This window comes from Phalangium opilio, unplaced genomic scaffold (genome assembly GCF_054372755.1).
Source record: "Phalangium opilio isolate 3A_F unplaced genomic scaffold, DU_Popi_V2 ptg001156l_1, whole genome shotgun sequence".
Taxonomy (NCBI): Eukaryota; Metazoa; Arthropoda; class Arachnida; order Opiliones; family Phalangiidae; genus Phalangium; species Phalangium opilio.
This window is the reverse complement of record NW_028324254.1, coordinates 164,343-178,870: the sequence shown is the minus strand read 5'-3', so window position 1 is coordinate 178,870 and position 14,528 is coordinate 164,343. Positions and strand designations below refer to the sequence as shown.

At 40.0% G+C, this 14,528-nt stretch overlaps 1 protein-coding gene across 1 annotated transcript; it reads left to right on the top strand.

Annotated features, from left to right (window-relative positions):
- The first annotated feature begins 7,545 nt into the window (after positions 1 to 7,545).
- On the top strand, positions 7,546 to 13,898 carry LOC149587446 (uncharacterized). The gene is made up of 10 exons (XM_089863279.1): positions 7,546 to 7,646; positions 8,140 to 8,363; positions 8,565 to 8,714; positions 8,799 to 8,967; positions 9,043 to 9,299; positions 9,408 to 9,632; positions 10,902 to 11,089; positions 11,151 to 11,266; positions 13,610 to 13,754; positions 13,817 to 13,898. The coding sequence occupies exons 1-10, from the start codon at positions 7,550 to 7,552 to the stop codon at positions 13,896 to 13,898; spliced, it is 1,653 nt and encodes a 550-aa protein (XP_089719405.1). The 5' UTR covers positions 7,546 to 7,549.
- Positions 13,899 to 14,528: the final 630 nt, after the last annotated feature.

The following is a 14,528-nucleotide window of genomic DNA, read 5'->3' as shown; positions in this document are numbered from 1 at the left end:
CATAGCATAGCATAGCATAGCATATCATAGCATAGCATAGCATAGCATAGCATATAGCATAGCATATAGCATAGCATAGCATAGCATAGCATAGCATAGCATAGCATATAGCATAGCATAGCATAGCATAGCATAGCATAGCATAGTAGCATAGCATAGCATAGCATAGCATAGCATAGCATTAGCATAGCATAGCATAGCATTAGCATAGCATAGCATAGCATAGCATAGCATAGCATTGCATTAGCATAGCATTAGCATAGCATTAGCATAGCATTAGCATAGCATTAGCATAGCATAGCATTAGCATAGCATAGCATATAGCATAGCATATAGCATATAGCCTCAGACCACTAATATAGGGACAGTAAACTCAATGGTAATCGACAGTTTACATTTGGCAACGCGTAGCAACCGCCACCTCGCGTCGAAAGCGTGAAATTATCGTACCCTGTGTCATGTGACCATTCTTACTAGGCTTAACTATATATCTCTATATCACACCATGAAGCTTTCATAATATGTTTATTACTCGTTCAACATCTACGTAAATTTGAAAATAATAATAACTTTTAACTCACCTTAATATAATTATTTAATTATAATCCTCCTTCGCTTAATTTATCCTAATGTTCATACCTGAGGCTCGTATTAGACCTGACCTAAATTACAGCCTACATAACCGTAATTATTACTGTTTAGAGGTACGTGCATCTGTTAGAGTTCGAAATATTCCAAAGTCGCCACCGCGGCGCTGCAATCAGGCGTTGCTCTATTCTAACCTAGCCTACTATTAAGATGACTGTCCCTATATTAGTGGTCTGAGATATAGCATAGCATAGCATAGCATAGCATAGCATAGCATATAGCATAGCATAGCATAGCATATAGCATAGCATAGCATAGCATAGCATAGCATAGCATAGCATAGCATAGCATAGCATAGCATAGCATAGCATAGCATATAGCATAGCATAGCATAGCATAGCATAGCATATAGCATATAGCATAGCATAGCATAGCATAGCATAGCATAGCATAGCATAGCATAGCATAGCATAGCATAGCATAGCATAGCATAGCATAGCATAGCATATAGCATAGCATAGCATAGCATAGCATATAGCATAGCATAGCATAGCATATAGCATAGCATAGCATAGCATATAGCATAGCATATAGCATAGCATATAGCATAGCATATAGCATAGCATATAGCATAGCATATAGCATAGCATATAGCATAGCATAGCATAGCATATAGCATAGCATAGCATAGCATATAGTATAGCATAGCATAGCATAGCATTAGTATAGCATAGCATAGCATAGCATAGCATAGCATATAGCATAGCATATAGCATAGCATATAGCATAGCATATAGCATAGCATATAGCATAGCATATAGCATAGCATATAGCATAGCATATAGCATAGCATATAGCATAGCATATAGCATAGCATATAGCATAGCATATAGCATAGCATATAGCATAGCATATAGCATAGCATATAGCATAGCATATAGCATAGCATATAGCATAGCATAGCATAGCATAGCATAGCATAGCATTAGCATAGCATAGCATAGCATATAGCATAGCATATAGCATAGCATATAGCATAGCATAGCATAGCATAGCATAGCATAGCATAGCATAGCATAGCATAGCATAGCATAGCATAGCATAGCATAGCATATAGCATAGCATAAGAGAGCATATAGCATAGCATATAGCATAGCATAGCATAGCATAGCATAGCATAGCATAGCATAGCATAGCATAGCATAGCATAGCATAGCATAGCATATAGCATAGCATAGCATAGCATAGCATAGCATAGCATAGCATATAGCATAGCATAGCATAGCATAGCATATAGCATAGCATTGCATTAGCATAGCATTAGCATAGCATTAGCATAGCATAGCATTAGCATAGCATATAGCATATAGCCTCAGACCACTAATATAGGGACAGTAAACTCAATGGTAATCGACAGTTTACATTTGGCTACGCGTAGCAACCGCCACCTCGCGTCGAAAGCGTGAAATTATCGTACCCTGTGTCATGTGACCATTCTTACTAGGCTTAACTATATATCTCTATATCACACCATGAAGCTTTCATAATATGTTTATTACTCGTTCAACATCTACGTAAATTTGAAAATAATAATAACTTTTAACTCACCTTAATATAATTATTTAATTATAATCCTCCTTCGCTTAATTTATCCTAATGTTCATACCTGAGGCTCGTATTAGACCTGACCTAAATTACAGCCTACATAACCGTAATTATTACTGTTTAGAGGTACGTGCATCTGTTAGAGTTCGAAATATTCCAAAGTCGCCACCGCGGCGCTGCAAACAGGCGTTGCTCTATTCTAACCTAGCCTACTATTAAGATGACTGTCCCTATATTAGTGGTCTGAGATATAGCATAGCATAGCATAGCATTAGCATAGCATAGCATAGCATAGCATAGCATAGCATTAGCATAGCATAGCATAGCATAGCATATAGCATAGCATATAGCATAGCATATAGCTTAGCATATAGCATAGCATAGCATAGCATAGCATAGCATATAGCATAGCATATAGCATAGCATAGCATAGCATAGCATAGCATAGCATAGCATAGCATAGCATAGCATAGCATATAGCATAGCATATAGCATAGCATAGCATAGCATAGCATAGCATAGCATAGCATAGCATAGCACAGCATAGCATAGCATAGCATAGCATAGCATAGCATAGCACAGCATAGCATAGCATAGCATAGCACAGCATAGCATAGCATAGCATAGCACAGCATAGCACAGCATAGCATAGCACAGCATAGCATAGCATAGCATAGCACAGCATAGCACAGCATAGCATAGCACAGCATAGCATAGCATAGCATAGCACAGCATAGCATAGCACAGCATAGCATAGCATAGCATAGCATAGCACAGCATAGCATAGCATAGCACAGCATAGCATAGCATAGCATAGCATAGCACAGCATAGCATAGCACAGCACAGCATAGCATAGCATAGCACAGCATAGCATAGCATAGCATAGCATAGCACAGCATAGCATAGCACAGCATAGCACAGCACAGCATAGCATAGCACAGCATAGCACAGCATAGCATAGCACAGCATAGCATAGCACAGCATAGCACAGCATAGCACAGCACAGCATAGCATAGCATAGCATAGCATAGCATAGCACAGCATAGCATAGCATAGCATAGCATAGCATAGCACAGCATAGCACAGCATAGCATAGCATAGCATAGCACAGCATAGCACAGCATAGCACAGCATAGCATAGCACAGCATAGCATAGCATAGCATAGCATAGCACAGCATAGCATAGCATAGCATAGCATAGCACAGCATAGCATAGCATAGCATAGCATAGCATAGCACAGCATAGCACAGCATAGCATAGCATAGCACAGCATAGCACAGCATAGCACAGCATAGCACAGCACAGCATAGCATAGCACAGCATAGCACAGCATAGCACAGCATAGCATAGCACAGCATAGCATAGCACAGCATAGCATAGCACAGCATAGCATAGCACAGCATAGCACAGCATAGCATAGCATAGCACAGCACAGCACAGCATAGCATAGCATAGCATAGCATAGCATAGCATAGCATAGCATAGCATAGCATAGCATAGCACAGCATAGCACAGCATAGCATAGCACAGCATAGCACAGCATAGCACAGCATAGCACAGCATAGCACAGCATAGCATAGCATAGCATAGCGTAGCATAGCATAGCACAGCATAGCACAGCGTAGCATAGCGTAGCACAGCATAGCACAGCATAGCATAGCATAGCACAGCCCAGCATAGCATAGCATAGCGTAGCACAGCACAGCACAGCATAGCATAGCATAGCGTAGCACAGCACAGCATAGCATAGCATAGCACAGCATAGCATAGCATAGCATTAGCATAGCATAGCATAGCATAGCATAGCATAGCATAGCATAGCATAGCATAGCATAGCATAGCATATAGCATAGCATATAGCATAGCATAGCATAGCATATCATATAGCATAGCATATAGCATAGCATATAGCATAGCATATAGCATAGCATATAGCATAGCATATAGCATAGCATAGCATAGCATAGCATAGCATAGCATAGCATAGCATAGCATAGCATAGCATAGCATAGCATAGCATATAGCATAGCATAGCATAGCATAGCATTAGCATAGCATAGCATATAGCATAGCATTAGCATAGCATATAGCATAGCATATAGCTTAGCATATAGCATAGCATAGCATAGCATAGCATAGCATATAGCATAGCATATAGCATAGCATAGCATAGCATAGCATAGCATAGCATAGCATAGCATAGCATAGCATATAGCATAGCATATAGCATAGCATAGCATAGCATAGCATAGCATAGCATAGCACAGCATAGCACAGCATAGCACAGCACAGCATAGCATAGCACAGCATAGCACAGCATAGCACAGCATAGCATAGCACAGCATAGCATAGCACAGCATAGCATAGCACAGCATAGCATAGCACAGCATAGCACAGCATAGCATAGCATAGCACAGCACAGCACAGCATAGCATAGCATAGCATAGCATAGCATAGCATAGCATAGCATAGCATAGCATAGCATAGCACAGCATAGCACAGCATAGCATAGCACAGCATAGCACAGCATAGCACAGCATAGCACAGCATAGCACAGCATAGCATAGCATAGCATAGCGTAGCATAGCATAGCACAGCATAGCACAGCGTAGCATAGCGTAGCACAGCATAGCACAGCATAGCATAGCATAGCACAGCCCAGCATAGCATAGCATAGCGTAGCACAGCACAGCACAGCATAGCATAGCATAGCGTAGCACAGCACAGCATAGCATAGCATAGCACAGCATAGCATAGCATAGCATTAGCATAGCATAGCATAGCATAGCATAGCATAGCATAGCATAGCATAGCATAGCATAGCATAGCATATAGCATAGCATATAGCATAGCATAGCATAGCATATCATATAGCATAGCATATAGCATAGCATATAGCATAGCATATAGCATAGCATATAGCATAGCATATAGCATAGCATAGCATAGCATAGCATAGCATAGCATAGCATAGCATAGCATAGCATAGCATAGCATAGCATAGCATATAGCATAGCATAGCATAGCATAGCATTAGCATAGCATAGCATATAGCATAGCATTAGCATAGCATAGCATAGCATAGCATAGCATAGCATAGCATAGCATTAGCATAGCATAGCATAGCATAGCATATAGCATAGCATATAGCATAGCATATAGCTTAGCATATAGCATAGCATAGCATAGCATAGCATAGCATATAGCATAGCATATAGCATAGCATAGCATAGCATAGCATAGCATAGCATAGCATAGCATAGCATAGCATATAGCATAGCATATAGCATAGCATAGCATAGCATAGCATAGCATAGCATAGCATAGCATAGCATAGCATAGCATAGCATAGCATAGCATAGCATAGCATAGCATAGCATAGCACAGCATAGCATAGCATAGCATAGCACAGCATAGCATAGCATAGCATAGCACAGCATAGCACAGCATAGCATAGCACAGCATAGCATAGCATAGCATAGCACAGCATAGCACAGCATAGCATAGCACAGCATAGCATAGCATAGCATAGCACAGCATAGCATAGCATAGCATAGCATAGCATAGCATAGCATAGCACAGCATAGCATAGCATAGCACAGCATAGCATAGCATAGCATAGCATAGCACAGCATAGCATAGCACAGGACAGCATAGCATAGCATAGCACAGCATAGCATAGCATAGCATAGCATAGCATAGCATAGCACAGCATAGCATAGCACAGCATAGCACAGCACAGCATAGCATAGCACAGCATAGCACAGCATAGCATAGCACAGCATAGCATAGCACAGCATAGCACAGCATAGCACAGCACAGCATAGCATAGCATAGCATAGCATAGCACAGCATAGCATAGCATAGCATAGCATAGCACAGCATAGCACAGCATAGCATAGCATAGCACAGCACAGCACAGCATAGCATAGCATAGCATAGCATAGCACAGCATAGCACAGCACAGCATAGCATAGCACAGCATAGCACAGCATAGCACAGCATAGCATAGCACAGCATAGCATAGCATAGCATAGCATAGCACAGCATAGCATAGCATAGCATAGCATAGCACAGCATAGCATAGCATAGCATAGCATAGCATAGCACAGCATAGCACAGCATAGCATAGCATAGCACAGCATAGCACAGCATAGCACAGCACAGCATAGCATAGCACAGCATAGCACAGCATAGCATAGCACAGCATAGCATAGCACAGCATAGCATAGCACAGCATAGCATAGCACAGCATAGCACAGCATAGCATAGCATAGCACAGCACAGCACAGCATAGCATAGCATAGCATAGCATAGCATAGCATAGCATAGCATAGCATAGCACAGCATAGCACAGCATAGCATAGCACAGCATAGCACAGCATAGCACAGCATAGCACAGCATAGCACAGCATAGCACAGCATAGCACAGCATAGCATAGCATAGCATAGCATAGCATAGCATAGCATAGCACAGCATAGCACAGCGTAGCATAGCGTAGCACAGCATAGCACAGCATAGCATAGCATAGCACAGCCCAGCATAGCATAGCATAGCGTAGCACAGCACAGCACAGCATAGCATAGCATAGCGTAGCACAGCACAGCATAGCATAGCATAGCACAGCACAGCATAGCATAGCATAGCATAGCATAGCATAGCATAGCATAGCATAGCATAGCATATAGCATAGCATATAGCATAGCATAGCATAGCATAGCATTAGCATAGCATAGCATAGCATAGCATATAGCATAGCATATAGCATAGCATATAATTGAGCGATTGCAATGCGAGATCAATAGATTGGAGAGCAAGCGTATTTTGGAACTATCCGGAGAGCCATCAACATCCAAGAACGCTGGCGCCAAGTGAGTTGCGTTTTTTATTAAATTGTTTTTTTTTTTTTTGGTTTTTTTTGGGGGGGGGGAGGTATTTGAGATTGGTTGCAATGAATTTCATAATTTTATCGCCGCAATTGCGGGTGTTCTTATCATTTATCGTGAATTAATCGCCTAACTTATATACCTAAATTTCCAAAGATTCTTAAAGAGGCATACGCTAGAAATAAAACGTCAACAATAGCTATGTTTAAAATTATTTTATGAATAAAGTTTCTTAAAACGATTTAACTAATATTAAAGTAAATTACTGACGATTTAAATCATTAATTTAATTTCAATGATATTTAATTATTGAAGAAAAACCTCCTTAATTTGGTCTCGACTCGTAGGAGAGGTTATTTATTTTGGTTTCCCAACTTGTTTTTAATTAAATTTAATTCGTTACGAAACACTTTTATTTAAGGATGAGCGAGGAGCGGCAGAAAAGTATCAAAGCGTTGGAAGGTAAGATGGCCGTTTTAAAGAAGGAAATGGCGGAGAAAACGCGGTTGCTGTCCATGAAAAGAGAACAGGGGAGGAAGAAGGAATTGGAGAAAGAAATCATGGTAAGTCACGCTTTCAATATAACTTCGTTATTTATTTAGTTTCAATTCCAATTTAAGACGGTAGGCGTTTAATAAGAAAAGTTCCGTTAAAATCGGTTTATTTTAGCGTATTGACTCAGACTGTGTACATGTTTAATGGCGTCTTTACGATATCTCTCTTAGCAATTAACGAGTAACTTTAGGCCTAAAAATTATTAGGGGAAATTAAAATTAAGGAAACAAAAAAAAATCATCGAGTTATCTCTGCTGTGACGACAGTGCTTGAGTAAAACGTCATGGGCTTATTATAGTTTTGGTCTGCAATGGGCGGCCATGTTTTGGGTACGCCGCTTTGCTTCTATGCCCGGAAAATAGCGCGGATGACGTCGTACTAAAGCTTCCGAGATAGCTCTATTCGCTTTAAAATCGTCTCTGAGGCCTTGGTCGTCGTTCGATTGTCTTTTTCTAGGAGCTTAAGAGCACTCGAGTGTCTTTAATGCGTAAAATGCAAGAAGAGTCGGAACGAATAGAGGAACGCAAAGAGCAAACGCAGGATGTCCGCTTCCAAAACGAACAACGTAAAATGCTGAAGAATAACGAGGGAATGGCTCAAGTCACGATGAACCTCAAAGCCGCGCAATCGGCCAAACAGAAACTAGAAATGTCGATGGCTAAGCAAACTGCGCTCGCTAAAGATGGCGCCACCTTCCGAGGAGCCAACTTGAGTGAACGTGTCAAGGTAAGAACGTATTTTCGTTTCTTCCTAATCATTAATCGGTTTAGATAAAAACCAGGGTTCTGTGAGAGTCCTGATTACGCTAGTTTCGAGTCCAACTTAGAGTATTAGAAAAATTGGACTCGGCCAGTCCTGATTACGCTAGTTTCGTATAGTAGAAAACTGGAATCGCCGTTCGAGTCCTAAGTGAAGTTATATTTCTAGGATTGGTTGAACCAAGAGATCGACGTTGAATTCAACAGAGTTGCAGCCAGAAAGCATATCGAAGTTCTGAAAGAAAACAGAGCTAAATTGGGCAAAGAGCTCGAAAACTTGCAAGAACAATTAGAAGACTTGTCTCAGTCGCCTTCAAAGGTACTTAACCTTCGCTAATTGCTCCGGGCTTATTAGTTTTCTTTATACCATCAATGAATATCTAATGATGTCTCTGGGGGCTAGAAACGCATCTCGTGTGACAACATCTTCAACTTGGACGAAGTTGATTCCTCGGATACGTTGGAAAAAAGGTTGGAAATCGAACAAGAGATTTCACGAATTATGCAAAGTATAGAGGAATTCACGTCGAGCATACAAGCCTTTCATCACGATATGCTGACTGGATCGGACGGTACGGACACGCGTGCGCCTGAGTATCTGCGCACTAAACTAGATTCATTCATTCATGTTTTGTTTGCTTGCTTAGATTTGACGTTAAACGAAAAGAGTCGATGGAACGAGTTGAGCAAAGCGGCCGAATTCAAATGCGCTTTGTCTTATTTATTCGAGATGCTGTTGCAACAAATGTGCAAGAATAATGACGTCGCTCGGGATTATCGCGAAGCTCGATCGAGCCTCGAACAAATAAGGAAAGAACACCGCGATTGCGATCGAGAGATGAAGAAAACCGCTCAAGAGTCGCGAGAAACCATAAATAAGTTGACGGATGAGTACAATGTCCAGGTAAGTTAGTTGGTTGGGATTGACGAGCCGAGGCTTAGGGGGTTTTTGCGACATTGACGAGCCGAGATTTAAGATATGAATTAGTCGAGTTTTCCTTCGCGACTTTAGATAATGGACCTCTTGGATGAAGTTAGCCGTGTCAAGAAATCTAACGAGAGCTCGTGTAAGTGCGGTAAGGGGCGCGAGGACATTGTGACGCTGACTCCGTCTCCCCAACCGGTCCGAGATTTGGACGAATCGTCCGATATCATTATCCTCGACCATGACGAAGATGATGATTCCATCATTCCATTGTTGGAAAAAAAGCCGGCGCAAAAGAAGAGAACATACTGGGTATGCCCCTTTTAACTTATTTTTTTATTATAAATTTTAATATTTAGGGCTGTTTTTTATGGTTAATTTATAATAGTTGGGGCTATTTTTTTGAACTTCCTTTTAATAGTTGGGGCTGGTTTTTTTTTTTTTTTTTCAACTACCTTTTAATAGTTGGGGCTTTTACAGATAAAGGCCGTTCTTTTAAGGGATAATGTTATGTTGCCTGAATTTTTCATTTAATATAGAGTTGTTTTCATGTATCCATAAGCCGCGTTTACACGAAACACTTTGGAACCGTTTTCAAGCGTTTTGGAAAGGCCTAACACTTTTTGAAAAATAATGCGTAATATTATTTTTTTGTACATTCCAAAACAGTTTCAAAGTGTCTCGTGTAAACGTGGCTATAGTTCCCATGCTAGGAGGATCCTTACCATTTTTAATAGGAAACCTGGCTTTTGCCTCACCTAGTGAGGCAGGCCTCCTTTTGTAACACCAGAAGCCTGGCCTCCCTGTGTAAATGGAATGGATCCTCCTAGCACGGGAACTATGTATATAAGCAGAAATATATTACCTTACACGAAGTTCACTTCAATAATGGTTAGTACCGTGGACATGAAGAGAAAACCCGAAAAAAAAAACTTTGCAAGAGTGAAGAGGCGTGAATTTTTTTCCCCTCCCGACGCACGCTAGTCGCGAAGAGAAAATTTTAAGTGACAGTACAGATCAGAAATAAAAGGGAAAAGGCGCAGGTAACGTAACTGATTATACCTTAAAAGAATGGCCTTTTCTAAATATAAAAGGAATTAAATATTTTAAGAAAATAAATGATCTCTTTTTACAATATGATAATTACCATTTAATTGGTCTTAAAAACGATCAAGGACTACTGCGCCATCCGGCCGCCATTGGTTTAGTGGCGTCTGCTAAATCGAACCACCTTTACCCTTACCTCTCTGTCTGTAAGAATTCAATCCAAGTGATTAGATTTAGCAGACGCCACTAAACCAATGGCGGCCGGATGGCGCAGTAGTCCTTGATTATTTGTAAGACTAATTAAATGTACTAATTATTTTGTAATGAGAGATCATTTTTTTTTTTTTTTTAAATATTTAATTCCTTGTATATTTAGAAAAATGCCGTTTTTTTAAGGTATAATCAGTTACGTTACCTGCGCCTTTCCCTTTAAGAATACTCTGCTGTAGGTGTCGCTCTCACTCGAATTCCAAACTGCACGGAGTTCATTATCCATGCAGTTCAACTATATACATTTTGTTTTATTAATTATAGACCGCGCATTTACTGGATGAGTTGGAAGAAAGTAATAAAATGCGCGCGTATCTTCATGAGCAAGTTAAACATCAAAGTGCTTTGTTGCGGGAAAAAGGCGAAGAGACCGAGAAGGTACGGAAAGAACTAACAGCGCAAGTCCGCGAATCTCAAATTAAAGATTCTGAGATTGAAGACCTTCAAACGCAGTAAGTTTCCTCATTTTTCTTTGATCTACAGGATTGTATGGACATAAATGCATATATATAGAGAGCTTTCGGATGGGATAGTAGTATGTCCCACCCTCCAAAGTCTTACCGCTGTTCTGGCAGCCATATTGGGTGATCTCAGGCTCATTCCCGCTTTAAACCCACCGATATGGCAGCGTAAATTATGTCACGAGACTCGGCTCCTCCTCCAACTGAAAGCTCTCTATAGATAGATTTTATTTTAGTCTCAGGACGCGTACAGAACCTGGATAAGTCAGGGATTGAAAGCTTTCTTTTTTTTTTTTTTTTTCGAAAAAGTCAGGGATACTAGGTAAGGGATTTCGTTTGGTGAATCAAACTATGCTTCGAGACCATGAAGTGGGCTCTGGTAAACACCTTAAAATGGTCAGGGATATTCAATAGAAAAATTTCGTCCCAACCCTGGGGGGACATCTATGAAAGTCTACTCGAACATCATTAAACACGGATCATGGATTAACTAATGCTAGGGATTGTTCACTAACCGTGTTTCCCACGTATTGCTATCGCCAACTACATGTTCCGAATTATTCCAAGATTCCCCTATTCATTCCTCCAATTTATTGGACCGAAACGGATGTAGATATAGCGCCATCTCCAGGCAAAATAGTTTTTGCAGATTTTAAAGATGGCGACGCCCAATTTTAGGTGGGATTTTAATTTTGACGTCATAGGACACGTGATATTTGGTCCAATTTTCTTATAACTTCCTGTTATGGATAGTAGCTGCTGCTAGGGATGTAATATGCATACTTTATCTTTTTGGGAACGAACACTCCCTAGCGTTAGATAATCCATGCACGGATGTACTGGAATGGAGAATCGGGGCGAGGTTCTTTTAGGGCAGCGCCTCTCTAGCGCCACACCGCGACCAATATTGACACTTTTTCCACTAAGGCTTATGAGTCGAATTAAGTTTCGGGACTCTCCCGCTAGGGGCGCTGCTGACAGGCGATGCCATTAGAAGAACATGGGTTTTAGCTTATATTTAATGAGTTTGAAATTGATCATATTTAATTATTATTGGATTTTAAACATTAATTTGCTTGGGTTTTTTATAGTTAGAAAGTAAATACCTTAAAAGTAAAATCATGGGTTAAAACATAAGTTTATAAGATATTTTCCATAAGTGTGACACTTCGTAATGCTAGAGACTTTCTACTCTACAGACTACACGCGGTTTTTGCAGTCCCATCTTCCAATTTAAGCTAGATTCCCACTCGAGCGAAAAAAACCGGCGGTAGAAATTTTAACTTACGACAGAGTCAGGCGGTAGAGACCGTTCACACTACGACTGAATTTTGAGTTTGGTGGCGGTAGATATTTTTGGGTCACGTGACAGATTTGAGTGGTTTCCATAACATCTATTTTGCACTATGAATTGATATCTTTGTCCCCTTGTCACTTAGATCGTACGAGAAGGGATATTTTCTAACCTACTCAATAAAGTCTTATTAATATCTAATCTCTTTTTACTTCCATTAGTTTCATTTTTCTTTCTTGGTAGCATGTTTTCGATAAGCCTTGGTCAACCTCAAAAAAAAAAATCTATCTCGCGTATGCATGCGCTCTTGAAATTTATGACTTAGTCAGTGGGATAATTTTATTGGCTGAGACACCGGCGTAACGCCAAGCACGACCGAAAAAATAGAACGCAACTTACGCCCGGCCAAACGGTAATTCCGTCGGGCTCGGCGTAAAGATTTTCGGTCTGGCTTTAGTCTGTACCAAGTAGTACAGTTGAGATACAGTTTGACCTCAAACAAATTGCAAGAGAATTGTTCTTTTTTGATTAATAATGAAAAAAATGCGCTGATTTAGAAAAAAACATTTTTCTCGGTGTAACTCGCTTCCTTCCCCCACTTTTACCCCCCTTTTGGTGGTAAAAATGACTAATTAATTAATAACTTCTGTTCTAATTATCCGATTACCATTTCACGATAACAGACTTGTAGCTCTTATTCTCCTCTACAAAACATGTACAGACATTGTTTTACGATAAAGCAGCGGTTATTTAGATATTCAGGGTTGAGTAACACCCCCTAAACAAAGTTTTGTCCGAAGAGAAAATACTGACTATATATGAGCCCCTAAAATCGCGGTTAGGTGTAGACGTAAATCCAGGGTGATTTTTCGATGATGCTTGCGTTTTTCTCATTGGCCATGGCTATATCACGTGGTATGCTAAAAACCATAAAAAGTATTTTCCCACGAGTCTGAAATTTTAGTTTTAGTTTCAATGTAATGGCTGAATATAATAGTCGAGTATTAGTAGTTTTAACTTTAAAATGGATCGCGATATTTGTGTTTTTTGCAATTTTCAGGTCGTGTCTGATTCAACTTCTAGTTGCTTAACAGAGAAAGGCATACTCAGTATTAAAAATGCTTGTGGGATGAGAAATGTACCTAATTATGATTTAGAAGTGGGACAAAAAATTCACAATAACTGCCGGTGAAATTTTACGAATCCCGTGAAAATAGAACAAACCCAGAAAATCGCTTCCGCTTCGTCGCGCAAAGAATTACGCTCTACAATTAGTAATTTCGTTTTTAAAGAAAACTGCTTGTTTTGTGGTCAAACTGAAGTTAAACCAGAAGCATTACCACCAACAAATGACTCCCTTAAGTATCATAGTCTCGCGATCCATTTTAAAGTTAAAACTACTAATACTCGACTATTATATTCAGCCATTATATTGAAACTAAAACTAAAATTTCAGACTCGTGGGAAAATACGTTTTATGGTTTGCCAGTGCCTATTTGCAACTGAAAAATAGTTCTGTAAACAGTTTTAAAAGGACTCCTACTAGCTAAGGCTTAACAAGATTGCATACGGATATACGGTAAAGCAACATCTGTGAGCGGAAACGTTAAAATTAATAAATGACGATCTTTTTACCACGGACGATACTGGAAGTAGAATTAGAATATTTAACTGTATGAAAGGTAATGGATCCATGAATGAACTGTTATATGATATGATTTGTGATCTTCTTAAGTCAAAACATGAAGAAGATAGTGGTGGTTATTCTGCATTTCTTTTTGTCTGGACTATTAAAGGATAAAAATCAGCGCCCCGAATTTTTAAACGATGTAACACTTGGTCGATTTGAATTTTCCTTTAGAGTAGACAATTTCACCTGCTACTGTCCCGGGGCGCTGCCGTCGCTATGAACTACCTCTCAAAAAAATCGATAAACGGTTGGGGTGTTTTCTCAAACGTCATTGGCTAACTCGCATAGGGGGTAAGGGAGAGGAGAGAGAGCTTCTAAACTTAGAGGAAACCCACAGTCAAAGGTGGGGGACCATCCTCGAGCTTTACTTTCCCCCTATCTACTTTTGGTGTTACTCAACCCTGAATATCTAAATATCCGCTGCTTTATCGTAAAACATTGTCTGT